General features: G+C 40.2%; 1 protein-coding gene across 1 annotated transcript; it reads left to right on the top strand.

The window, feature by feature from the left end:
• Positions 1–5,205: 5,205 nt before the first annotated feature.
• Positions 5,206–26,434, top strand: LOC106918856 (uncharacterized). The gene is made up of 3 exons (XM_014988894.2): positions 5,206–6,995; positions 13,800–14,720; positions 25,986–26,434. The coding sequence occupies exons 1-3, from the start codon at positions 5,408–5,410 to the stop codon at positions 26,219–26,221; spliced, it is 2,745 nt and encodes a 914-aa protein (XP_014844380.2). The 5' UTR covers positions 5,206–5,407; the 3' UTR covers positions 26,222–26,434.
• The last annotated feature ends 335 nt before the right edge of the window (positions 26,435–26,769 follow it).

Genomic DNA, 26,769 nt, shown 5'->3' with positions numbered 1-26,769 from the left:
CACTTATCTCATGCAGACATCATATTTACATGCATATATTGAAAGCTGTGGCATATGGTATCCACTACAGTCATTGGCCCCATCCTAGGAATGTGGTAATAGCACATCTCTCATTACTGCAGCATCATGTTTTTTTTAAAAAAAAATACCACATTTAATCTGAATACATGTTGTAAAACAATATTTAGTTTTGCTGTTTATTCTCTGGACATACCCACTTTTACCTCCTTTTGCCAATAGGTCTGTAAGCTAAGCACCGAAGAGGGTAGAGTCAGAATCTGATTAATCTGACCATACTACCTAGCTACTGCCACCAGATATCTGTTTAAAATATTCTGGTATTTCAAAGAGTGCTTGATACCACACACTCTAACAAGATTCAGAAGGAAACAAGAAAACAGGCCCACAGCATTACAGTCTCTCCACCATGCACAAGGTACTTTTCCACACATTCTTTTGTTTCATGCCACAGTCACCTGGGAAGTTTGCTGTCAAAAAGCTTAATCTTGGTCTTCTGACCAAAGCACACGATCCAAGCAGATTTTTTCTTCACTATGCTTTGGAGCTACAGTGGCTCAAAGAATTAAGGCTTAAGTCATATTTTAACAGCAGGAAAACAGAAAGTCTTGTGCTACTCGCTAGAAGTTCCCTAGCATTCAGACTGACTTCAAAATGAAAGTAAAAACAAAAATGCTTCAGTTATATTGTTAGGTGACTTTGTTAAAAACAAAAGTATTCAAATTGAACACTGTATTTACATTTAGACACATTTAGAAAATGCTAACTTTCTAAATGTGATAACGTTGTCTATTTATTTTAATTTTGAAGAGGGGCTCAGGGAATTAGGTCTCTATTATATTTATAACCAAGTGAAACAGAAATTATATATTCTTAAACTACATTTATTTTATAGAAAATGTTAAGCATGGCAATAGCTATAGCTGTGATGACTGGAAAATATGTATGGCATGACAATTTTATTTCTGTCGCAACATTATTAAAAAGCTGCACATTATTAAAAAGAAAACCGAAAACAATTAAAAATAACATTGGAGTGGCAGAATAAACAAAGCTATAACAAATTGAAAAGTTAAAGGCAACTAAAAACAAGTGAATTTTTAGTCTTAATTTAATGGAACTCAGTTTTGACTGCTTTGCTTTTTTTTTTTTTTTTTTTTTTTTTGGAACTTTGTTCCAGATTTGTGGTGCATAGAAGCTGAATGCCGCTTCTCCATGTTTGGTTCTGGTTCTGGAAGACCCGAGAGGCCTGGAAGGTTGGCACAACAACAGGACTATCAGGACTATCATGGATTTGATTCATAAACCAACAAAAGTATTTTAAAGTTTATTCTCTGAGTTACAGGGAGCCAGTATAAGGACTTCAGAACTGGAGCGATGTGCTCTCTCTCTTCCTGGTTTTCGTGAGGACGCGAGCAGCGGCATTTCTGGGTCATCTGCAGCTGTCTGAATCTTTTTGCAGTCATTAATTTGACCAAAGATAAACCCGTCAACGAGTTTCTCAAGATCTCGTTGGTACATTAGCCCTTTAATCTAGAAAATGTTCTTCAGGTGATTGAAGGACAACTTTGTAATTGTTTACATGTGTCTATTATGTGTCCTTCACCATTCCCAGGTTATGGGCATGTTCACTAGTTTCTCGCTGTAATAGTTGGAGCTATGTGCTGACTCTTGATCGTTCGTCTTTTGGTGTAAGGAAAACTTTCTTTTTGTTTCTAAGGTTATGGCACAACCACGCGTTTATTTGTCCTAAGCATCTGCTCGGTGCTTGAAAGGATTAATAGTCACCTGGTGACATTGTAATATGGAGTTGTGTTTCGTCTGCATAGTTTTAGTAACTAATTTTATTACTACTTGTAACTTGAGCTAACAGTAGCATTTGTTTTGGAGTTTTTACACATCTTTATCAAAGGTGCAGATAATTTCAGAGAGTAGTGTGAATCCCTGTGTGATTGTAATTACATTATGTTTACAATATGCCACGTATTATACACTAAAGAGTGAAAACACTGAATTTCTATCTTAGTGGTGATTTTCTTTGCCTGACTGTAGTGGAAGCAGATTTATCGCTTTATCTGAAATCACTCTGAAAGCGCAGCGCTCTTGGCTGCTTTGACTGTGCGCGTGTGTGTGTCTGCCACATTTTTGTTTCCCCTTTTATTGCCTGTGCTAAATCACACCTGCTCCTTTTTCGTCTATGTGCGGCCACACCTATGAATCGCTGCTGACACTGTGCTTCATAGCAATCAAGCACCCTCTCAATCTGCACCAAAACAGCCTAATCCTCTCTGACAGAGAAAAACACCTAATGGTCCAGCTCGCATCTCTACCAATTTCTGCAATACCTGGCCCCCGCTCAGAAGTGATGCATTTTCTTCATTTTTTGGCCTCCTTGTTATTGCTCAGTTAATCAGAAATACCCCTTCTGTAAATATGAAGTAGATGCAGTGTATGCTAATGTCGTTTGCTTACTTTCTCCCTGTCAGATATGATTAGGTCAGCCCCATATCCTTACATTGATCTCAGCACAGAGCAGACACGCTGCTCAGAGCAGCCGTGGCTGCAGGCAGCTCTTTATCTGTGGTTTTATGTGTAACATTTTCACGTCTCACTGAGGTTGCTATGCAGCAGCAGGTGGCTTAGACTCATGGTCAAACTGATTTTTAAGAGGCCTTTAGTTGCATTAACTCTAGTTTGGAAAAGTTTTTTGTTTTTTTCTTTAGGGAGTAATTTCCTCAGGTTTCTTTTTGCTATATTCCCTCTTTCTTTCTGTGCCACAACTGAGAAAATGTTTTTTTTTCTTCATAAAAGAAACGCACCAAGTGGTTAAAAGATTATTTTTTTTAAATTAATAAAAACAATACACGGCCTTTGTAAAGTCATTTAAAGCTGAGTTTAATCAATTATTATCGACTCTGTGCAGATTCCAAATTAGATACACTGTGCAATATTACACATTCAAGGCTACACTTCTATAATGATATTATTAGAGGCAAATGCAACAATGATTGTAATGACCGTAATCCTTGAAAGGGAGTGGGAAGTGGGAGGAGGCTAAGCTGTGCTTTCTAATATGGCATGAGACTACAAGGTTAAGAAATAATAAAAAATAAAAAATAAAATCAATTTTGTTCACTTTTTGACACAATCTGCAGAATTCCTTAAGAGTAAGCCAGTTCCTAATGGGTGCAACGATTTTTTGGGGGGGATTTTTTTTTTTTTTATCTGCAGCTTGAAGCAACTAGAACAAAACATATCTCCAGGCCTGCCAACTTTTTATCTGTGTGGTGTTGTGTACATCATTTTCGTGACTGAGTGAGGTTGCAGTCCAGGATGATGTAAGCCTGTGTTAATTCAGAGTGGACAGTGCAGCCTTTGTTCTGTGCCCTTTGCTGCTGCTCTGGAGCTGTGCAGGGCTCTTCTATGTGACCTCTACCATTGTAGCACGACGTGAATTTGAAGCTTTGTTTTCTTGCCACAGATGAATTAAAAAAAAAAAGGAGGGGGAAGGGGGGAACTGGCAAGTGCATGCTTTCCATTTGAAAAATCCTTATTTTACTTGTCTCTGTTATTTGACTCTTTTTCCTTGCAGTGTTGAAATGTTTGTTACTTTTACTATTCTCATAAGATACAATGCAATAGAAAGCTACTACTACTTCTTAAATATGTTGTCCCATTATGTTTGTTTTATATAAAATCTGAAAAGTGGGGGATACATTTGTATTCAGTCACCTTTAGTCTGATTTGCCTGAGTAAAATCCAATTCCAGCAGTGGCCTTCAGAAATCAGTAGAATCCACTTGTGTGTGATTTAATCTAAATATAAATCTATTTGTTCTGTGAAAGACTCTAAACGGATCACTGTTCAACCCATCAAGCAAAAAATATGAGGAGTGACTGTCCACCCAAACTGACAGGCAAGCCGAGGAGAGCCAAGAGACCTGGGGTAGCTCTGGAGGAGCTGCAGAGATCCACAGCTCTGGTGGCAGAATCTAACAACCATTATTCATGCGCTTCTACAACTCTGGCATTAATGAAAAAGTGAGAACTCTTTGCAGTTAGTCACAAGACAGAAATTGTTGCATCTAACATATGAAGTTAGGCTCTCTGAGTTGAGTTGTTTAGTCAACATACAAATTGCTGTCTGTGAATGTAGACTTGCATTGCACTTTAGCCTGAAGACATAACTTTCACCACTGTGAAACATGGCAATAGCAGCATCATGAGCTGCTAAACACTTATGATTGGGGAGGTGATTCAGACATACTACTAGGGCTACAATGTAAATTTCTAATTTATTAGAAAGTGTCTACAGACACTTTTCATCTAGCCAGACTGAGCTTGAGCTAATTTGCAGAGAGCCATATAAAACAAGTTTAGTCTGTAGATGTGCAAAGCAGTTGCAATTGCAGCTTAATCTGCTTTTTAAAACTACTAACTCAGAGAGGCTGATTATAGATTATATTATATTTCAGTCTTTTATTTGTAAAATATATAACTTCTTATCAATGTGCTACTTTGTGTTAGTCTAGTTAGTACATAGAATCAATACATAGCACAAGGTATGCTGGTTAGTGGATTTACCATTACAAAATGTGAAGGAAATCAAAAGGTATAAATAGCTTTGCAATGTGCTGGACTTATTCTGGTAAAGGGCTTTCCACAAATAAGCAACAGATCAGCTTGAAAGAACCGTGAGGATTTACTTTCATGTTTTCTTAAAAGTGTTTCACTTTTTTTGTGTGAAATTCAAAGGAAGGCCAAGTAGAGTCAGACCCTCTTTGATCTTTGTGCTGCTTTTGCATTGTGTCGAAAATGTGATCTAGACAAGAATTTTACCTTACCCTTTTGTAAAGATGAGATATTTGTTGAGGAAGCCTTTGTGGTTAGACATAATCAGCATTTTTACAGTCTCCAACAATAATCTAAAACCACAGGTATACTTAACACAGGATGAGCAGTGTCAGAGCCTACTTTGCTCTATTTCCTGACCTATTTGTGGTGTGTCACTGGCATTATACAGCAGTTGCAGAAGTACAGATTTACACTTTAAATTGACGGCACGTAACTGCAGTGACACTTCTCACGGCTGCTTATGTGATTCTGTGCTTGTTTTGTAGTGTGTTTGCTTGATATGCATGTGGTTGTGGAGCTGCAGCTGATTTTGCTTTTGCTCTCTCTTCAGGCCTGAGCAACAACAAGCTTGATGCTTCATCTGCACAGCGTGAACTCTGAGCCTGTTTCTGCTGATTAATTGCAAACTGACATCATTTCACTGCTGACACTCGAACTGTACCAGACCAGCACCGCTGACCGACATCACAGGAACACCACCCAATTCCTGAGCGAACGGCGTCATTACCCCACCCACCCACCCAGTCAGGAACCAGATGGCGCTTCTGGCCAATCAAATTGTGGATGCAAGAATACTCAGCAGCATGAACGGGAGAGTGGAGCTGTCTCAGTTCCTGAGAATCACCAATCAGAGCATTGTCACACAGGTCAATTCTGCTCAGGATGACAACCGCAAGAACAGGAAGTATCCCTGCCCGTTGTGTGGGAAGCGCTTCCGCTTCAACAGCATCCTCTCTCTCCACATGCGCACTCACACCGGGGAGAAGCCCTTCAAGTGCCCGTACTGCGACCACAGGGCCGCGCAGAAGGGCAACCTCAAGATACACCTTCGCACACACAAGCAAGGCATTCTGGGCAAAGGCCGTGGGAGGATCAGGGAGGAGAACAGGCTGCTTCATGAGCTGGAGGAGAGGGCCATACTCAGAGACAGGCAGATGAGAGCTGGTAACATCAGCCAGCAGCAAACACCGGCTTTTCTGCAGACCGTTCCAACAGAGTCGCAGTTCTCAGACATCTCTGGGGCAGCAGATCTTCCACCACACCGAGCCACGTCTCCTAAGGGGACCCCGGATGAATCCATCCAGCCCCAAAGCGCCGGCTTCCGCTGCTCCTTCTGTAAGGGAAAGTTCAGGAAGCAGCAGGAGCTGGAGCGTCACATCAGGATCCTGCACAAACCCTACAAATGCACTCTGTGCGAGTTTGCCGCTGCACAAGAGGAGGATCTCATTGGCCACGTTGAAATGACGCACATAACGGCCGATTCGGGCCCAGGACAGAAGCTGTCAATGGGAGCCAGTGATAAGGGGAAGCCCGCCGGTGAATTCCCTTGCGAGGTGTGTGGCCAGACCTTCAGCCAGGCCTGGTTCCTGAAGGGTCACATGAGAAAACACAAAGACTCTTTTGAGCACTGCTGTCAAATTTGTGGTCGTCGCTTCAAAGAGCCCTGGTTTCTCAAGAACCATATGAAAGTCCACCTCAACAAGCTTGCCGCTAAGAGCAACATCCTCTCTGACCACGACTCCTCTGTCGCCATGAACAGCCTGACTCAGGACCATCCGAGCAACATCTACTCCCAATACATCTCCAGAATGAACAACAGGTTCCAGGCGCCTGAGCGAGCAGACTTACCCGATTACGACCACATGATGGCCGCTGCAGGCACCGACATGAAGGTCAGAGAGGTGTTGGGGAGGATGATTTCTTCCGGTCTAGGTCCGCTGACAGACGCAGAGAGTTCCTTGTTGACCTTAAATCATCTCCACCCTCAACTGAGCTCCACTAGCATGGAGTATCTGCAGAAAGTCATCTCAAACCGAGACGCTCTCAACAACACTGGTAGCTACGCAGGTTGGCAGATCATGCCACCTGGGCTCCCTATTGATCAGCAGATGTACAGGCCAAAAGATCATCATCAACAGCAGCAGCAGCATCAGTGCACCACCTATTTACCTGAGAGGAGTGTCCCTGTAGATGATGGGAAACTGTGTCTTAGTGATGTAGACACTAAGGCTGTCAGCAGACCTGGGAGCCCGGGCAGCGTGAGTCACCATGGGCCAGCGGAGATGATCACAGAGGCAGGGAATCCCATCAACAATCAACCAGAATCCTCCTCTACACCTACAGGTACACAACAAATCAGCAAATGTTAATAAGTCTGACAAAGAGCACTACTCATAATGGTGACGTTGAGGGAATTGTGTTAATGAGAGATGCACCAATCAATATTTTATGAACAATTTCCAATAGCTGTCTTTTTTAAAGTTTTCACCTTCTGCTATTGATTTTAGCCAATTCTGATTTCGTTGTAAAATCTATTTAGTGGGTAAATACAAAAATGCATGTAAAGACATATCTGGGAACAGTTCTGATTAAAAATGTTTTAACCACAAGTCTTTTATGGCTTTTTTAGTTCTATGTTTTAATGCATGTTGCTTTTGTACAGTTTGTTGCGCTCGCGTGAATATAGCTGAACCTGATATAATCAATGAGATGAACATGAACAGGGGATTTTTTTTTCTTTTCATAAAGAATTAAAATGTGTTGCAGTAGTTTTAGTGGTGGTGAAAGTTTAGCTGGTATTTACAGTTAAGCTCAGAATTTTTCACAACCCTGGCAAAATTAGGTTTAAAGCAATTATTTAACATGTTTTTCTGGCTGGAAGTAATGTTAACATTTTAGAGTGTTATTTTGAAAAAAAAAAAAAAAAAAAAATCTAATTTTTAACATTTAGATTTTGAATTTGTTGTTTTCACCGATCAAGACGATATGCAGCTAACTCTGGGCTTCTAGCTCATATATTGGTGAACCTCTGCTTAAGTTGCCTAGATTGCCATTTATCGATTTTGTTTTTCTTAATATTCCAGTTTTCTTCTTTTACAAATATGCGCTGTAGTCTTTCTGTCACTTTGAGTAGGTAGGAACGACGCCCAGGGTCAGCAACACACCACAGATATTATTTTCCACCAGGCAGAGCTTTGTCTTTCTTTTAAAGATAATGGCATCATGTTGAAATGTGGGGATAATTAGTACTCTCTATTTTATATCTGTCACATCCCCACCCCTTGCCTACGGGGGCACAAGATGTTAATGCATGCCATCTGGTGTTTTTAATGATTTGATATATACCACCCAGTGATTTTTATGATTTGATCTACCACCTGGTATTTTTATTGATAGTGTTCTTTTCCACCTGGTGATTTGGATGATTTGGCTCGATGGGTAGATGCCTTTCTTGTCATGGCATCCTGCTAACATGTTATCAAGAGGCTAAATTACTGCTGTAACAGTGTTGTTAAGAAAAGAAATGAGACCAAACTTTGTTTTATTTCTTTCATTACTAATGTGTGTGTTTTATTTTGTTTATTCTCCCTGCTGGAGTAGAACTGTTATGTACATCTGAGTCTGATGCGCGGTGGCTCTGGTGGGATTTGATCCAGTATCCTCTTAAATGATGTCCGTATAGCAGAGATAAATGGATCAGGTCTAATCCCCTTAGATGTTTTGTTTCCATATTGTACGCACATACTGGTAGCTGCATATTTACATGTAAATGCTGGCAGTTTTGTGGCCAAATCCCTCTCCGGTTGCTCTTTAAGAAACACATACAAACTCCGCTGTTTGCACTTTTCCCTCCTCTCCCATATCTCCGAGACCATACGGTGTCACTCCCGGAAACATTTATGATAGTTGGCTAGCTGAGGATTTGAGTGTGCAGAGTTCTGGGATGGCACATTCAGTATCAGACTCTAATTTCAGTCAATATTAAGCATGGAAACTAATTCATTGTAAAGGTCAGGCGTCATTGCTTTAGTCAATGATGGATCCGGCAGGCTTTCTCTCTCTCTCCCTCTCTCTCTCGCCCCCTTCTCCCCTCCTTTCCTCCCTCTTCTTAGTCCTGTGTAATGGTAGACTCACTCTGGGGGCTTAGCACCGCATTGTTTAGCTCTGACAATATATCCCAGAGACCTCTGCAGCTGCTCCCTGCGCTCACAATGACAGATTAATTAACACAATCACACAGTGCTGGCCCTGGCTCAACGCACAGGTCTGCTGTGGGACAGATAGGTAAATCCTACACATATGGAGAACACGCACCACTTGATGAGGGTTTAATAACAAGGATAAGTTTTTTTTCAGCACGAGTGTGGGGGGGGGGGGGGTGTTAGTGAGGTTTGCTTGTAACTGATCAAGCCTGTCTGACTTGATGGCTGGACGTAGAGGAAGGGAGAAGGAGAGAGTGTTTTCTAATTCAGGAGTACGGAGATGCTGAGGAAGAATTACCACTGCCAGATGTTCAGCTTGAGGAACATTGATTAGTCCAGAATTACTGGCTGCATTATTCATAGTCAGCCTATGGTGGTCATGAAGTTATTGATGTTCTCAATATGGATAGCAAATATAGTACAGTGGTGGCTGTCAGAGTGAGCGAGTCTGCCTTTGCTGGAAACATTCAGATGCAGCTCTAGATTTAGACGTTTAGCTGCAAATACCCAGCGTCTTAAATTAGAAATTCTACTTTCATTGATTTCAAAAGGAGGGATGGTTACAAATGACTTGTCTGAATATCTAATCAGGACACAGTTTAAAATGCACTTTAGCTTTAATTATAATTTGAGATTAGGAGTTACAACTTCGTTTTTTTTTTTTTTTCTTAAAGGATAAACTCATAAAAGCTACATTCTGCAGCCTCCTGACCTACATTAGGCCAGTTACATCCACGATCTGAATAAAACATGGCTAGAAAATATGAAATCTGCTGACAGTTATTAATTAGTCCCATTCAAAGCTCTTAACCTCAAGGTCAGTGAGCAGACACCATGTAATGGCGCTGTCCCTACATGTGTTTTGTTCCTTATTCCCTGCCTTCATGCCGCTCTTACTGTAAGCCACGAGAGCCTAAAGTGATAAGCGTCTGTAAAACTGCAAATGGTAACATGAGCAGTGGTTTGGCCAGAAACACAGATAAAGTGGGCTGCTGCACATAATATCGCATTTCATTTGGTTGCTCCAGTTACTTCCCTGTATCCTGTGTGTTTGCTAACAGTAAAAGCATCTTTTAACTTGCAATCTGGTGTAAGAGAACTGCATCATGGGCAGAGATGAGCCCGTCTGACTGGTTTGCCTGAAGAGATTACCTGTTGGCTTTTCGATCTTCCCCTCACTTCTGTCTTTTAATCCTCTTTTTAATTATTATTGCAGATATGAGGCTCAAATTAAGCTCAAAATGCTTGTTTTCCTAGCATGCAGATAAAAAGATTTACCCAGGGAGTTCTGAACACCTGCCTTGAAATATTGTTCCGCCGTCTCCTGAATGCCATTTGGCTTAATTGACTTGGAAACGTCCCAAATGCGTCATTGACTATGTGGTCTAATTAATATTAATAATATATGCTATTATAAACATCAAAGAACATCTGGTGCCCCTGTTTTTTTCTCCCCTCACTAGTCTTGTGTGCGACTCTCACTCTGTTTCATCTTAAACCAAACCAGCAAACATGTATCTGTGTTTTGCATTTCAGGTGCTTGTTTATGATATGCAGTGCCGTGGAAAAGTATTTGCTCCTTTGTACATTTGTTTCTGTTTCTGGTTTTTTTTTTCTGTTTTTTGTTTGTCACAGTTAGATACGTTAGATCATCAAAGACATTTTTTTATATCAACCAAAGATGACCTCAATAAATGCAAAAGGCAGTTTTTGAATTTTATTTATTAATGGAAAAAAAAAACTGCCCAAGCCATCCTAGCCTCATGTGAAAAAGTAATCACCCCTTTTTCTTAAATAATGGATGGACGGATTAACCAAAACATAAGAAACAAAATAATTGACGTAGTCTAGAAAGGACTACAAAGCAATTTCTGATTTAGACTCTGAACCATGGGGAAAACCTTCCTTCTGAATAGAGAGAAAACATTGAAGAACTTTATAGCTTCCAAATTTACTCCAAAAACAAACAAAAATAACCGAGAACAAAGTGAGAACTGTGGGCCTCACTTTGTTCACTTAAGGTCAGTATTCAAGGTTCGACAAATGAAAAAAAAAAAAAAAACACAGTAAAAATGGCATCAAAATGGAAAAAAACTATCTGGATGATCGGTAAGACTTCTTGAAATAATTTATTTGGATTGATGAGACAAAAAAAAAGCAAAAAAAAATTCAAGCAGTTGGTTCAGGACCTCAAGCTCAAGCACAGTTGAACAATAACACAAACTACTCTAGCAGGTCCGCCTCTGAACGCACTGGACTTAAATTGCATTAGGATTCTGTGACATGCCTTTAAACAGCCTGTTGATGCTTGAAACCTTCCAACGTAACAGAAGCTGCAAGCAAGAGTGGCGCTAAATTCCTCCACTGCTATGGAGAAGACTCATTGCCAGTTATCACAAATGCTTGATGGTAGTCTTTACTGCCAAGGGTGGCGCAACTAGTTATTAGGTTTAGGGGGTAATTACTTTTTCACATATGGCCAGGTTTCTTTGAATAGCTTCCCCCTCGTATTGAATAAATCATTATAAGAAAGGTATGTTATCTTTGTCTGAAATTAGAATATATTTGATGATCCGAAACATTTTAGTGTGGCATAAAAAAAAATAAAAAATAAAAAAAAAACACAAGAAATGTATAAGGGAATAAATATTGTTCACATCGCTGTAGGGAGAGGGAGAGCCAAAGCCCTGCTGTATACAGAATTTGATATCTACAATATAACTGCCAAATGCCCATGTAAGCAAATAATATGTGAGAATGAGATTGCATTGACGGGGATATATGGCTGTAAATCTTAAAGCCCATTTCCATATGAAATGAATCACTTGTCCAAGCCCAGCTGCATACTTTTTTTTTTTTTCCAACAGACATGGCTGACTTGAGGCATTTATATATTTATTTTTTATTTACCTTTTTCGCCCCCCCCCCCAACCCTCTTCTGCTGTGAACACATCCAGCAAGAAACGGATAACTCATACGCATCACTTCATTAGATGCTCTGTGTTAGGTGAGAGAGGCTTGGGTTTGTAATGATGCAGTAATTGGAGTTTTGGTTGATAAATCTAAGCTCTAAAATTACTCCCCTCACATAATGTGAGCCTCAGCACTGTAAGTAAATCTTAAACTGATTAAGTTAGCATGAACCAGGCAATCACAAAGATGGCACCCATCCAAAGGAAGAGAGAGGAGGGGGGGGAAAAAACGAGGCAGAGGGAGTCTTCATGCTTTGTGTTGGTTTTTACGGCTCTCGTGAAGGCTGGCAAATGGGTTTAGGAAGGTCCTCACTAGAAGATGAGGTCAGATATGTGTGTTTTCTGCATCTGCAGCGTGCCCGTAATGTCATCGTAATTTAAGCCACAGAATAATTGAGATATATAGTGTGTCTAAAAGAGTTCCATTAAGATGTTTGGATTTCTGTCTTTCTCTCCGTGTGTGTGTGTGTGTGTGTGTGTGTGTGTGTGTGTGTGTGTGTGTGTGTGTTTGTTTGTTACTGGAGAAAAAGGGTGTGGCACTGTTTAGGGTCTCTTTCCCGCTCTCACACGCCCACGCACTTTTAATGTACGCAGACATTAAATCACGCGTATTTTACTGCACGCCGCGCACACTCGATCATATACGGGGTAAAAAGGGGAGAACTGACTTTACTTCAAGGGCATGATTTTTCAATTTCAGCTGTGACTTTTCAATCTCATTAAGTAGAGCTCAATATAATTAATACGTGGGTGTTATTTTACGGTTTTGTAAATTGTAATAGTCGAGAAAACAGCGCTCCTTGCTCTGCCATTCAGTTCAAAATCATGGTTTTGCCCACTAAAGTGGGAAACAAAATAGAGCTGCTACTACAGATCATTGGATTTGGATTTACCTCAGAGAATTACCTTAGGGTCAGATCCTAAGGTGTATGAAATGGATATTTCTGAGGCGGGGATGAATCACTGCAGTAACTTAGGTATTAGTCCATTAAAGAAGAACAATAAGGCATCAATATGCATAGAATTAAATTAATGGTGGTGGGTTTATCTCCCCATCCCAGACGCATCCCTAAAAGACACAGTATAATGTATGACCTGACCTTCAAATGCCAGGAGAGTGTTGGGCAATAAACTGCCAATATTTGTGGCTTAATGGCGCCGGATGACTTTTACTGTAATTGGAATGGCAGCGAAACAGCTGGGCTGTTTAAAGACAGTGCGAGGCAGAGGTCTGAGACAATCACTAACTCAAAATGGTCACATGGTGTGTGTTTAACCCTGCAGGGTATTTCTCTGACGGCTGTAAGGATGAAAGTGTAGGTAAACAGAGGGAGGAAGACGGTTGGATTACATTTAATTAAAAGTTATGCCGTGCAAGATCAAATCTTGTATCCAGATGGCTATTATTCACGAGCTAAAAAGGAGAAAAATTACCCTTTGTCATTTTCCACAATAACACACTTTGTACTTTTTGAATTATGTTTCCAACATGCCATTTTTCAAGTATGAAGCAAAAATAAACTCAGTTACAGTAGATGGCGTGGTTAATCAGGGCCGCTCACATGTCGACGTTATTTTTGACTCGGAAACCCACTTTACGAGCTTTGATGGAGCGCGGCTTGTGTCTGCAACATCTGCCTTGTTCTAGTTGCTTAACAATTTCACTGTTTATTATTTCTGGAAGAATCTTGTTTAGCGTTAACATCTTTGGGTGTATTTATTGCACATGGTGGTGGCGTCCATACTGTAAGATGATGGATCACTGGAGCTGAAAGCTGATTACAAGCTTGATTTACTGCAGGGCAGCACTTAAATCATTCAACTCAGCCTGGTGTGAGATTGCAACATTTTTCATGTTTAGACAACTGGTCTTGGTGCATGTAGAGCAAAAATGTTCAGAATGCCTCTTATAACCATAGATTCTTAATCTGATTTGGATTATAACATGCTTTTCTTGTTATTCTTTTTGTTAGGTGAGAATGTCTACAGGTGTCCAATCTCCAGTGACTACACAAGCGCACAGACAGCCTCTCTCAGCTTCCATCTTGACCGCTACCACTTCCCCCACTGGCAGAACAGCAGAGATCTTTCTTCTCCCTTGCAGCCCAGTAGCAGCAGCAGCTCCAGTCCCAACACCAAGCACGGACCGAGATCCAGAGAAGACTGGAGTCCAGCTGCAGGGCAGTACCTTGGTCTGGAGTGCCATGCCGAGGAAGCCATACTTGCCACAAAGCAGTCCAACCCCAATGATAAAGATGTGGAAGCCTCTGTGTCAGGTAAAACCAGGAAGTCCCAGTACGAGCCATTGGATTTGTCCGTCAGGCCAGAGTCTGTCCCATCTCAACCAGCCTTGTCTTCTGCTGCCCTGGTGCAGCTCTCTGGCCTTTTTAGTAATGGGCTCTCGTCCACAATTAGCCGCCGGCTACAAAGTTACCCAAATGCAGCAGCTGAACTCAGTATGAAACCAGCATATCAGTGTGACCTTTTGGTGCAGGGAACAAAAGAAGACATGAGCTCGCAATCTGCAGGCTCCATAGGTCACGATGTTGAGGTTGCGTTTGAGACATTTGAGAGGGAAGATAAAAATGAAGATTCTGCAAAGTGGAAGATGCTGAAAAACGATGCCCCCGAGTCGAAGGAGCTGGGACAGGCCGCTGCTGATTTTGAGGGCCAAGGCGGAAAGAATCAAACCAAGCTGGGTCAGTGGGGGAGAGCCGTGGCTGATACTCCCATCTCGTCTTTTGAGAGCTTGACTCCAGGACGGGCAGACTCGCTCCTGCACCAGGGTGCACTGCTCTCCTTCCTCAGGTCCCAGGGGAACCTGAGCAGCCCACCTGTGAGTGCACACAAAGCCAGTGTAAACGGTGGAGAGAATGTGGAGAAAGAAGGTGGAGGTGAGGATAAACTTATCAATCGTACAGGAGCGAGAGGTCTTCATACCTCTTGAACCTTTTCACATAACAGCCACAAAGTTCAATGTGTTGTATTGGGAGTTTTATTCTAACTCATGAACATACTTTGATCTCAACCATTCCTTAGTAGCTCTGGCTGCGTGTTTAGGGTTGTTGAATCTACCCTGTAGTATCACTCAGTATGCAGTCAATGGTTTTCTTCCATTGACTGCATTTAGAATCGTCCCCATTTCCCCATCATCTCTGACCAGCTTCTCTTTCCCTGTTAAGGAAATGCATCTCGACATCTTAAAGCTGATGTGCATTGATAGTTCCCCCACATATAACATTTTGCGCGTAGGCTAGAAAGATCAAACTGGGTCTTATCGGACAAGAACACATTCCTCCACATGTTTGCTGTGTCTCCTACAAACTACAAACTTTAAATGAGACTTAATGCCCCCCCCCCCCCTCATCATTCTTCTATAAAGAACAGATTGGCAGAGTGCACAACTATTACTTGTCCTGTCAACAAGTTCTTCTACATCAGCTGTGGATGCTTGAAGGTCTTTCATTATTACAATGAGTTACCAAGGGCCTTTTAAGCTTAGTTAGTTTGGGTGGACCACCATGGTTTGTTATGTTTTCAGTTGTGCCGTACTCTCTCCATTTTTGGATGATGAATTAGAACATTGCTCTGTGAGCTGTCCAAAGTTCATAGCATTTATTTCTTGACCCAAATTTACTTAACTTAAACTGCTCCACAACTTTATCTCTGGCCTAGCTGGTGTGAGATATATATATATATATATATATATATATATATATATATATATATATATATATATATATATATATATATATATATATATATATATATATATATATATATATATATATATATATATACTGCAGTACTTTGCAGTGATCTATCACATAAAAACCCAACATAGTGCACTGCAGTTTGTGGATTTAGCATAGCAAAGTGCAAAGTTCAAATTTGAGCAAATGCTTTTGCAATGCACTGCACAACAAAATTATCTGTCACTGGTGCCAATTTCAGATAGCGCTCTCCAAAGATTCAAAGGTATGTAATGCCATCTAGTGGACAAAAGCCTAGCTGGTCATCATCTTGTTATCTACTGATAGATGCTTCTCAGCAGACTGCTCCAGTTAACCGGGGCTCAAACTTCAGGGCCTGCATCTGCACGTGACATTGCCAGCCACATGTATTGTGTGCTGCACGACTCCAAAAAGAGTTTTTGGCAGGATCTCAGCCTTCATCCCCCGACAGCGGGAGTGTGAAGAGCGAGTGTGAGTGTGTGTGAATCATGCCAATTATGAACAACACACTTCCTTTATACTTATAGCACTTGAGCTTTTTTTTTTTTCCCCATTCTTCTCTTCCCAGATCTTAACTCCCATCTCAAATAAAGGCTAAATAAGACACAGGTGTGTGGCACTGATTAGCTGTACACTTTAAAGGATGATATAATCTCCTTGTGTGATAGGTTACAAATCGCCAAGCCGATGGAGCCCACTGATGGAGAGGCTTAAGCTCTTGTGCTGGTGTGATATGCTTGCTGAGTGCAGATTTAATAATGCTGTCTCTCAGGAGAGGGAATCCAACAGCTGGGGTCTTTGATATGCATGTATTATGAGTGCAACATGATACACCTTCCCTCTGATCCCCCTCTTATTCAGAAACTCAATATGTTCATGTGAAAGACAGGAAAGTGCCTGTCAACTCCATTAGGGATTAACATCTGTTCCCTTTCTTTATGATTCTAACAGCAAGATGTAGTTTTCTATTTGATTGTACAGATGGTTATTATAATATGCAGAGAGATGCCCCTCCCCTCCACCTCCCGTCTTATAGCTGCTGCTGCTGCTGCACTGTTTGTGTTTCTTTCTCTGTTTTATTGTTTATGATGCTAATTGGATTAAAATATTACACAGGATTCCAAAAGGCTGAGAAATTCTTGGTTTGCGCCATCCGAAGCGTGTTTCAGTTCACTTTAAGGGGTCTGCTAGTCATTAAGCCACATTTTTTTCCCATTCAGCATATTCCGCTGCAACTGTTGCCTATATTTCTCAGTAATCTGATCAATGCGAGCTATTTTAGGCGTTCCCTGCCTTCTGTTTGCTGCAGATTGATCGTTTTTGCCTCGTCCCCCGAGGAAGTGAATGTCAAAGACACAATAAACACCTGTCAGTCACAGTGGACAGTGAGATGGGTAGCTGACATTGGGACTCCACTGAATGTCCTCCAAAAACCGAACTGAGCAGGTGGCCCTGCAGTCTGTCCTGTCTTCCGTGATGACCAGGTGGCTTTGTCACGGGGCTGTCTCCTGTTGGCCCCATCCTCACCATACTGGATGGCACGTCGAGTGGCATGGTGACATATTGCCGGGCAGTTTGGACATGGAGTGATGTGTTTGTGATGACAGTTCGGGTCGACTCCAATGTGCCAGCAGTGGTAATTGGCCAGATGGTGACCTCTGGTTGAACCTGTCTGCATGCTCATTATTCTCTTCGAACCCTCCCCTTGTGTGTTAAATGGTCCGTCAGTGTTGCACTACTCGGCCAAAGCCACTAGATGGCAACATTTACCATATTTAGCCCGAAGCACATCTTTAAAAATAACTCTCTTCTGCCCACATTGGCCATTGTAAGTCTTTCAGAAAGTCAGATTTTCAATATGTAGAAAAAAATGAAAGCTAGATAAAATATTTTTTTTTCACATTTTTTTCTATTAAAAAAAAAATTTGACGCAGCCGAAGAAAACAAAGTGCAAAAGTGTGGAGACTCTTAAACTAATATCTGTTGGTCTTAATACAGATCTTGGCCTTTGTGGATATTAGTCTATGACCATGACACATCGTCACTTTGCTGCATTTTTGCCTCCCCTTTGCAGAAAAGATTCAAAACTTCTTGGTTTTGGATGTGTGCTTTGTGTTTTCCTCAAGCTTTCTAAAAAGGGTGTAAAACTTTAGCCTTCAAGCTCATGATGCTACCAACATGTCTCACTGGTATGACATTCTTTTGATCAGACTTTTGGTGAAAGGGTTTTCTTTAGACTCATCAGGCCAAAATATATTTCCCCACATCACTTTTTATATATAAGAATACAGGAGTAAATGTACTGCAGTGCCAGTAAAAAAAAAAAGTAAGACTCTGAATGAGTGATGCAGACTCTGAATATTTATTATATAGACGTATAATGAGTATGGCGAATTGTTGTCACATCTTCATTGCATCCAGAACTTGCCAGAAATTCCAGCAGCTTTTTTAATGTTGCTTTAGGCCTCTGGCAGCTTTTCTGACCAGTTTTCCTCTCATTTTTTTTCTTACACTTTTAAGAGAAGGGGTGGTAGTAGTAGAGTAGTAGTAGTTGAGCAGGCACCCCATATGCAGTGGCTATTGGGAAAGGGTGCATGTCTAGCACCCTTTTCTCTTTACCAATTTCCTGTGTGAACAGTTACTGTAATAATATTGCTAATGTTATTTTTGGACCATGCTTCCTCCATGTAATAGTGACTGTTTTCACTGTGTTTCATTGTTTTATCTAGTGCTGTGTAAATTCTTTTATAGCCTTCCCCTGACTGATACCTGTTGATAATGAGATCCTGCTGGTGCTGTGGAAGCTCTCTGTCCATGGCCTTTGCTGCAGGACTCAGAAAACATTTGAATAAATGTGTTATGCAGAAATAGTATTATCTAGATAATCAGCCTGGCTATCTGCTCATATAGAAAATCTGCAAATGCTGCTTTAGCCTCTCATCATATCATTTGTACTTTTTGAAAAAATACATTGTCTTTGTAACAAGAGTGGGTGACGTTCCTTTTGTTTTGTGACACAAATCTCCAAATTATCCCCTTTATTTCCTGCAAATAAGAGAAATGTGTATAACTAACTGGTAGTAATTCAGATCACTCAACAGATTCATCTGGTATCTCTTTTAAAGAGATTTAAACACTTAACAATAGTTTGGATTTTTTTTAATGGTGTTTAACTCTTTAAAACCTTGTTGTTATCTGTAATGGTAGAGAAAGGGATGAGAGTGACTCAAAGGAACAAGAACAAATTCTGAGTTGGGTACAAAAGATCTTTACTTCAGACCTAAAAGGTCTGCCTGGGATGTAATCAGAGAGCATCTTAGAGACTTTGGAAGGAACTTCACCAGTAAAACCCAGTTTTGATTTTTTTTTTTTTTTTTTTTATGAGGATAAAAACCTGCTTTGGTTTTAGGCCCTCTTGGACCAGCTGTTAGTTTCAGCTTCTAGGTCCATCTTTTATATGAAATATAAACACCAAAAGAGAAATCGTCTGCATGTAAAACATTAACCGCTTTTACACTTTCGACAGAACTTCACTATGAAACTCTCCCTTTAACTAATCAGCCAAATCATCTGCGTCGTCATTTGACATCAGATCAGACTTCTCAGATGCATGAGAACAAGGAATATGAGAAGATCAATAAAGAAAGGATTAAGAATAAAAGAACATGGAGGGCAGAGAGAAAGAAAAGGCTCTGATTTGAAAGGTTGAAAGGGGTGAGTCATTATCTCTTTGTCTGACCTCTGTGTACCCTCCGTGGAGAGGGTGACAGAGAGCGAGAGAAAAGGAAAGAGAAAAGGAGCGAGAAAGATCACCATAGATGGAGATAGATGGAGCGACAGCGAGGTGAAAGAGGAGCGGTAGTGCGGCTGTCTCTGCGAGCAGATGTCGTTTGAGGGCAGCGAGAGGGCAGCGTAGCCTGCCTTTGTGCCGCGCTTCGCCCCATAGAGATAATGAAGGGTGGAGCAATGGGAAGGATGTGCAGTCATCACTCACTGTCTGTGTGCCATCAGAGCTCAGGCCTGTGTCATCCGTCACCATTCAGCTCCTCGGGCCCCCGTCGGCCACGCCACTGTCATCATGGTCATTATCTCAGCCTGTGACACGCAACACACTCGCCTCACGCAGCACACAGACACATAGGTTCATGCAGCTCCAAACAAATACATGTGTAAAACCTCGTGTGCATATCTGCGTAAAGCAAGTGATGATATATTGCTAAGCACGGTTGATGGAAATCCCAGAGTGAAAATACAATGTGTTCACTGATAGTTTTTAAATATACATTTTTACTGCAAAGAAATACAATGTTTTTAATCAGAGTAGGCCTTAGGGAGGGTAGTGGAGGTGAATGAGTGAACCTCTGACTAAAGATTGGACAGAGAATTTTCTAAATTCAGCTAACACTGTGCAAAACCCTTGAAGAAATTTTTAAAATGTGGCTGCTGACACGTACTGGATGGTGCAAGCATCGTTTTCTAAGGAACCGTTACTTTACTATAAGAATAGCAATGATTCTTCTGAAAAATAACAATAGCTGTATCAAATTATAACTACTGTCATTTTATTTTTGCCCGACATTGTTATAATCTTTCCGGATTTACCCTTCTATATTTTTTCAGTCTTTTTTTTTTCTTTGACTTTTTCGAGTAGTACAAGTAGAAAGACATTTTCCTCAGACCTCAGACCTATTAACATGCATAACCCACTGAGACAAACAAAGATTTGAAGTTACTTTTCTGTTATCAACTTTAAGGAAATGATTGTGAGTCAAAGAATAATATCTACTAGCTGATGATATTGATATTGATTGTGGTTCGGTCAGGGGGCATATTTCATTACAGTCAACTGGTCGAAGTGGGAATCAGAACCACAATCAATTGAAAGATGTAATGTGACATTTTCTGGAAACATTAAATATATATATATATATATATATATATATATATATATATATATATATATATATATATATATATATATATATATATATATATATATATATATATATGTTTTTCTTTTATCATTATTTACATCAATAGTTAAAAAAAACAATTACTGAGAGAAATAAACATATATGCAGTGGTGACATTTGTGCAAAATAATTTGTTTATGAAGTTGAAACAGATCTAAGTAGAGAGTCACAGTTCAGTGGCAGTACATGAGCATTTCTAAAAAGATTACATTATTAAACAAAAATTTGAGGTGGACATTCCAAAGACTCAAATTATATATTTTTTGTATGTAAAGAGGCATTTGAAAAAAGGTTTCAACCACAACATCCAAGAAAGTTCCTGACCTCAGGATTAATCTGTAATCCAGGTTCTGCACTTTAGCATTTTAGTTAACTATAAAGTTCTTTTCAGATTATGTGGTTGTGACAGTTTCATTATGTTATCTATTTAATGTCCAACACCAAAAATGAACAGCAGTCTTATAAATGGTTGCCTCTTTCGGAGCTGTATAATAAAATAAATCCTTATTGCAGATTTGAAATGACAAAACAGAAAGTTGCATTTAGCAACTCACACTGGACTTTCGTTGGAGTTTTATGAATAATTATTCAAACTTTAAGCAGAAATTATGACTTGCATTAATATAAAATTAAGCTTTTACCTTAACTCCATTGTCAAACTAGAGGATTGTAAAGTGAAATCTGATTTTCTCTCTAAGGTCTTTAACACATAAAAACTTATTTTGTGTATACAAGTTTTTTTTTAATTTGCCAATTAAATGGACCAAATAATGACAAAAGTGATTTTAACATCATCGCCAATTATGCACCAAAGCCTTTTTTCCCCCAAACTTAATTTGTTTTTGTCTAAACTCAAAATAAAATGCATCACAGAAAAAGTATTTATAAGGCGTTTAAATTTTATGTATTGAGTAAAAGTGGGAACTGATGGGCTGGTAAGTGGCAAATTTTGAGCATAGCTAAATTGACTTCATAACTACTATTGTTCTTAATAATTCAATGATATTCTTGCACTATATAATGCTCTTTATTCATCAGTGTCTGGGCTGGAAGAAGGGCAGAGAAAAAAGGGGAAGACACGCAGCAAATGGTCAAGGAGCAGGAATTGTGCTGGGGGCCACTGCATATGGTGGACCTGCTCAGCCACAGAGCCATCCTGACTTCAACTATCTCAGGCTGATGTTAGGATTATGCATGTATTAGCTTTCAAAACAGTAAAATACACACAACAACCAAAAATATGTCAACACACATTTTAATAATGCATTACGATGTAAACAGTAGAAAAACAAAACAACAACAAAAAAGAGCAAGACAGATGTCCTCAGGATAAAGCAAACGATTCTGGACAGGCCAGATGATATGCAGAGAAGTCAGTAATCAGTAACTCAACTTTGCTAATACAACAAATGACCAACCATACAGATGGCAATAAACACCAGACAGTTATATGCTTTCAAAACAATATAATATTTAATTGACAGGAGAAAATTGTCACATAAAATTAGGACTTAGGTAACATAGCGATGCTTCACATGAGAAAACAGACAGATTTACTCACTAAGACACTTACTATGAATGTATTTAACCATAAGTATAATAAAATATATTTTCCTTCATTTATGATGAAATTAAAAAGGTAGTAACATGGAGTTCAAAGTAAAGATCAAAAAAGCAATATAACTGAAGATAAAAGTGACCAAGAGTAAGGAACACGTAGAACAAAAGATACACAAATGAAATGAAATAAAACAGGAATAAATCTAAAGTAAAATGACTAAAATTCAACTAAACGTCGGGCTGAAAGGCTACAATAATTATCTCAGTCTCAGATGCCCTGACGTCTACAGGACAGTGAGGAATGTAGAAAAAAAAAAAAATCAAAAATCAAAAAGCCTCATAGTGAGTTTTAGGTACTAAAACCAGTACTACTTCTAAAAACATGAACACAGATCTCCACCTGGTTAAACACTAAACAAACCCTTCTACATTCTCCATTTACATTTACTTACCAGCACATACATAAACTCTTATATGTGTGTGTGTTTATCTGAATGTAAGCGGCTGCTATGAAGCTCGGGCTTGAGCCGACTGTGAAAAGCGGATCATGTGGTGAGGAGATGGATGGCTCCGAGCCCACTGCTGTCTTCCCTAATTGTAAAATATTAGTTACATTAGTCTCTGGCCTGTGATTAATGGAACTTATTTGGAGGTTGCCCTCTCTCGGACCTCCCCTCTCCTTCTGGCAGGGGGGGGGGAGACAAGGTGGGATGGTGAGTAAGGTAACAGAGACGGAGAGAGGGGGACGCAAGCAGGGTAACAAGCAGCTAATGTGGACATAAGGCCTTTTGGCTTCTTATAAACTCAGTTTATGAGAGGCTGCAGACTTGTTCCCACTGTCTATATGCAATCACAAAGTATTTAACAAGACTGAGGAAAATCTGCTCGGTTTATTAAGTTACACCACATGTGTGAAACCCGAGAACGTGAGATGAAAGTGACGTGCCAGACCTAAATCACAGAATCAAAAGTGTTTATATTTCCCCCAATTTTTAATTTTTAATTTTGTCATTTCCAACAATAGAGGCTTGTGGAGGTTGACGTCAGTCAGGTGGCCTGCAGATTGCTCTCCACCCGAGTTTTCCCCTTCTGTTGACCAAACAGTTTCCACACAAACTCCTCTATGCCACCCCGATAACATTCAGACGTGTCAGACCTCATCCTCTCTTTGACTACTGTGTGGAAATGTGTGTGTGTGTGTGTGTCCTTTACGGCCATCAGGTTATTATACACCGACAGATGGGGCATTACCTTTTATTGCTCGCACCTTCTGTGAGTTTTCCCACTTTTCCCCCCCAAAAACACCTTTTTTATGTAGATGTGAAAGTGAGTGTTCAGCCGCGTGCAGCTGTCTCCCCTCCGATGAGGAGCATGATAGAGAGGAAGAGGCGAGGGTGGGGGTGAAAGGGCTGAGACAGCCCTCAGTTTTTGGGAAGTGAAGTCAAATGACATCAGCACATAATGGTTTACTGTAACCATGAATCACAGAAGAAAAAAAAACACACTGCAGTGTGAGACAGAGGGGAACAGAGAAAGTCGTTATGTGAGGTAACATCTCAAAAATAGCACTGCGGTGAACAAGGACACTTGGCTGTCTAGGTAGAAAGGTAAATGAGTCAGCCGGCTGCGTTTTTGTTTTGATCTCAGCTGCACCTTCAGGCTTCAGTGTCATACAGGTTTCTGCTGAGGCCACAGTCAATACTGGAAGCTATTAACGGTATGCGTTGTTGTTTGTATCTTAAGGGTACATGGTGTGCTGCGTCATGTAGCTTCACTTTTGTTTGCTGCGAAACTATGTAGCAGGCACTAAGGAGGTGGACAGACAGGAAGTTTTGGCATGCATTTCTGCCCAGCTGCAGACGTCTGTCATTCCTCAGCTCAACACTTGTGTGCATGTTTATTTATCTGTGTGTGTGTGTGTGTGTGTGTGTGTGTGTGTGTGTGTAGGTGCGTGTGTGTGCGTGTGTGTGTGTGTGTGTGTGTGTGTGTGTGTGTGTGTGTGTGTGTGTGTGTGTGCGTGGATATGTGTGTACTTTTACTCGGAGCAGGAAATGTGAGCGAAAACATGCCTTAGATTTTCATTGTATGCTAATTTTCAATTTAATTTGTCCTTCACTTAGTTAAGATGTTTGTTTTTTGTTTTTTTTTACTGTAAATACCTGAAAAGGTGCCATTTCCCTGTTGCTTGTTCTGCCAACTTGTTATTGTCACCTCAGTAGGAAGACATTTCATGGATATTCTTGGCAGATATAAAAAAAACCCTCCCGTTTCCTTGTGTGCCATGTTTTCCTACTTCCTTTTCCACCTGATTCACAGTGGACTAAAACAATATGTTTCTTGTTAAAGCAATTTGTCTTTGTTCAAAAACAAAGATACTTTATGTGGTTGATTGCATACATCCTTCAAATTAGTGACACGTGTTGTTTTGCTTAATGATTGATTGGATCACACTCCCCCCATCCCATGCTTTCTATTCTCATCACAATACCTCGTCAAAATGTTCATTGATATCCACATAAATACAGACTGTGGAAGAACCGCAGTGACGGTTCTGTTGGACTCCAGAGCTTCATTTGTCCCAACAAGATCTAGAGAACCCGATTTAGAGAAATCCAATAAAAGTACTTGTGTTAGTTTATAAATTGCTGAATCGCTTAGCACCAAAGTACAATATAATTCTGTTGTATCAACCTTCCAGAGTCCAGTCTTCTGGTTCAAGTCTACTCTGCGTCCACAGAACCAGAACCAAACATGGAGAACAGCATTCGGGTTTTTTTTTTTTTTTTTGTATCACCAATCTGGAACAAACTCCCAGATTGGTGGGAGTTTGTTCCACCAATCTCAAGGCTAAAAAACACCACCTGCTTTGATTAATAACTAGAACAATGGTCAATATATTTGATTTATATTTGATTAGTATTATTCTGGGTGATTTTGATGGTTAGATTTTACAAAATGTAATGTTTGTTGCCTTTTTCATAAGTGATGATTAAAAACTGAGTAATGCAGCATTAACATTAGACTCTTTCATAGCAGCTATAGCTTAAATCTAGTCACTTCAAATTCTGCAGACATGTTTAACCAGAAGAAAACTACAACCAAAGATTTATAATTTACTTGAAGAGTAAATTCAACCTCAATAAAAATGTAGCTGCCACACGTTTTAAATTAATTTTGGCGATGCAGAGACATTGACTTGCTTTTGGACAGCCAACAGCGAGTCTGGAGGAGCTGCAGAGATCCACTGCTCAGGTTGATCATTTCTAGCCGTGAAAAGATGCAATCTGTGTATACAGACCGCACGGTAAGCTCATGGAAGATGGGATGAAATCAAAATGGAAATTTTTGGCAAAATTGACAAAAAAACTAACACTGCCCACAATCCTGAATATGGCGTCAGCATTTTTGCTGTGAGGATGCTTTTTTTCCAAGAGGGAATGTGAAGCCAATTAAGAGTTTATGCAAATGGGCACTGAGCTAAATGCAGCAATGTGCAAGAAGAAAGTGAGGAGGGGCTTCACTTTTCACTAGGACAGGGGCAATAAACATAAAGTCAGCGCTACGTTGGAATGGCTTTATTTAATGGATAACCATGTTTAAAACTAAAGCATCTTAAACATTTCAGTTTTTTTTGCATAAAATGTATAGAACCATGTTCCTTATGCTCAACAATTATACACAACTTTGTGTTGGTTTACTGCATAGAGTTTGAATAAATGAAGTTTATGGTTAGCATAACAAAATGTATACTAGTTCAAAGTGTAATTATTTTTGCAAGGCACTGTAAGCTGTTAGTTACTGAAATGCTGAACAATAAAAGGTCTTTTTTTTTTTTTTTTTGTACTAATGTGTCTTTTTTTGTTTTCTCCGTGCTCCTTCTCCTTGTTTCCAGCTCGGAAGCCGTTCCAGTGCAGGTACTGCCCCTACAGTGCCTCCCAGAAAGGAAACCTGAAGACCCACGTCCTCTGCGTTCACCGCAAGCCCTTTGACAACAGCCTGTACCCCGACCGCCGCCTACGACGCTCGCACACGCCCCAGGCCCCCTCCAGATTGTCTCTGGGAGTCACAGGAGATGGTCGTGCGTCAGGGAGGGACCAGATCAGTGTGACATCGCTGTGTGGGACTTGATGCTGCCATAGCAACCCGAAGATACAGACAGACACGATAACTGTTTTAGCCTCACCTTGAAAGGGTTAAGATGATTGAGATTGTTATAAAAAAAATGTTAATGACCAACCTTGATGTACATTCCAGTGTTTACTTGAAGAGCCACAGTACGTATTTATCTGTAGCAAAAAAAGCTGCCTATAATAATAAAGTCCATTGTGATGTGAAAGTGTAGCGAATGTACTCGGTGCTGTTTATTTTCTCCAAAGTGTCCACATGATTTGCTCATGTTTATATGCATCTATCGGTCCAACACTTGCCTGACACTAAGGGTGTATCGCTGCAGCCCAGAGCTCTTGTTCTTTCATCCAGTAAATACCCCTTGTTGCATTTTTTTTTTTTTTTTTTTGTAAATATCATTTGATTTCCCTTCCAGTCCACAAGTCTTGTCTATCTGTCAGGATGGTGCCAGATGTTCGGCCTTTAATCGCAGCAGATGTAATGAAGTAGAATGTTGCACATCGGAGCTTCCATTTGTTCTGGATTCCACTCCAGGGAGAAAGCCTCTC

Source organism: Poecilia mexicana, unplaced genomic scaffold (assembly GCF_051168715.1).
Source record: "Poecilia mexicana isolate PSO_F unplaced genomic scaffold, ASM5116871v1 scaffold_6, whole genome shotgun sequence".
NCBI lineage: Eukaryota > Metazoa > Chordata > Actinopteri > Cyprinodontiformes > Poeciliidae > Poecilia > Poecilia mexicana.
This window is presented reverse-complemented; position numbering and strand designations above follow the sequence as displayed.

What these genes read in the sequence shown, in the direction of transcription:
- LOC106918856 (XM_014988894.2), top strand. Translation starts at nt 5,408, where the DNA reads ATGGCGCTTCTGGCCAATCAAATTGTGGATGCAAGAATACTCAGCAGC. An exon ending in ATCCTCCTCTACACCTACAG is followed by an intron (nt 6,996 to 13,799) that starts GTACACAACAAA and finishes TCTTTTTGTTAG; the next exon opens with GTGAGAATGTCTACAGGTGT. An exon ending in TGTGGAGAAAGAAGGTGGAG is followed by an intron (nt 14,721 to 25,985) that starts GTGAGGATAAAC and finishes CCTTGTTTCCAG; the next exon opens with CTCGGAAGCCGTTCCAGTGC.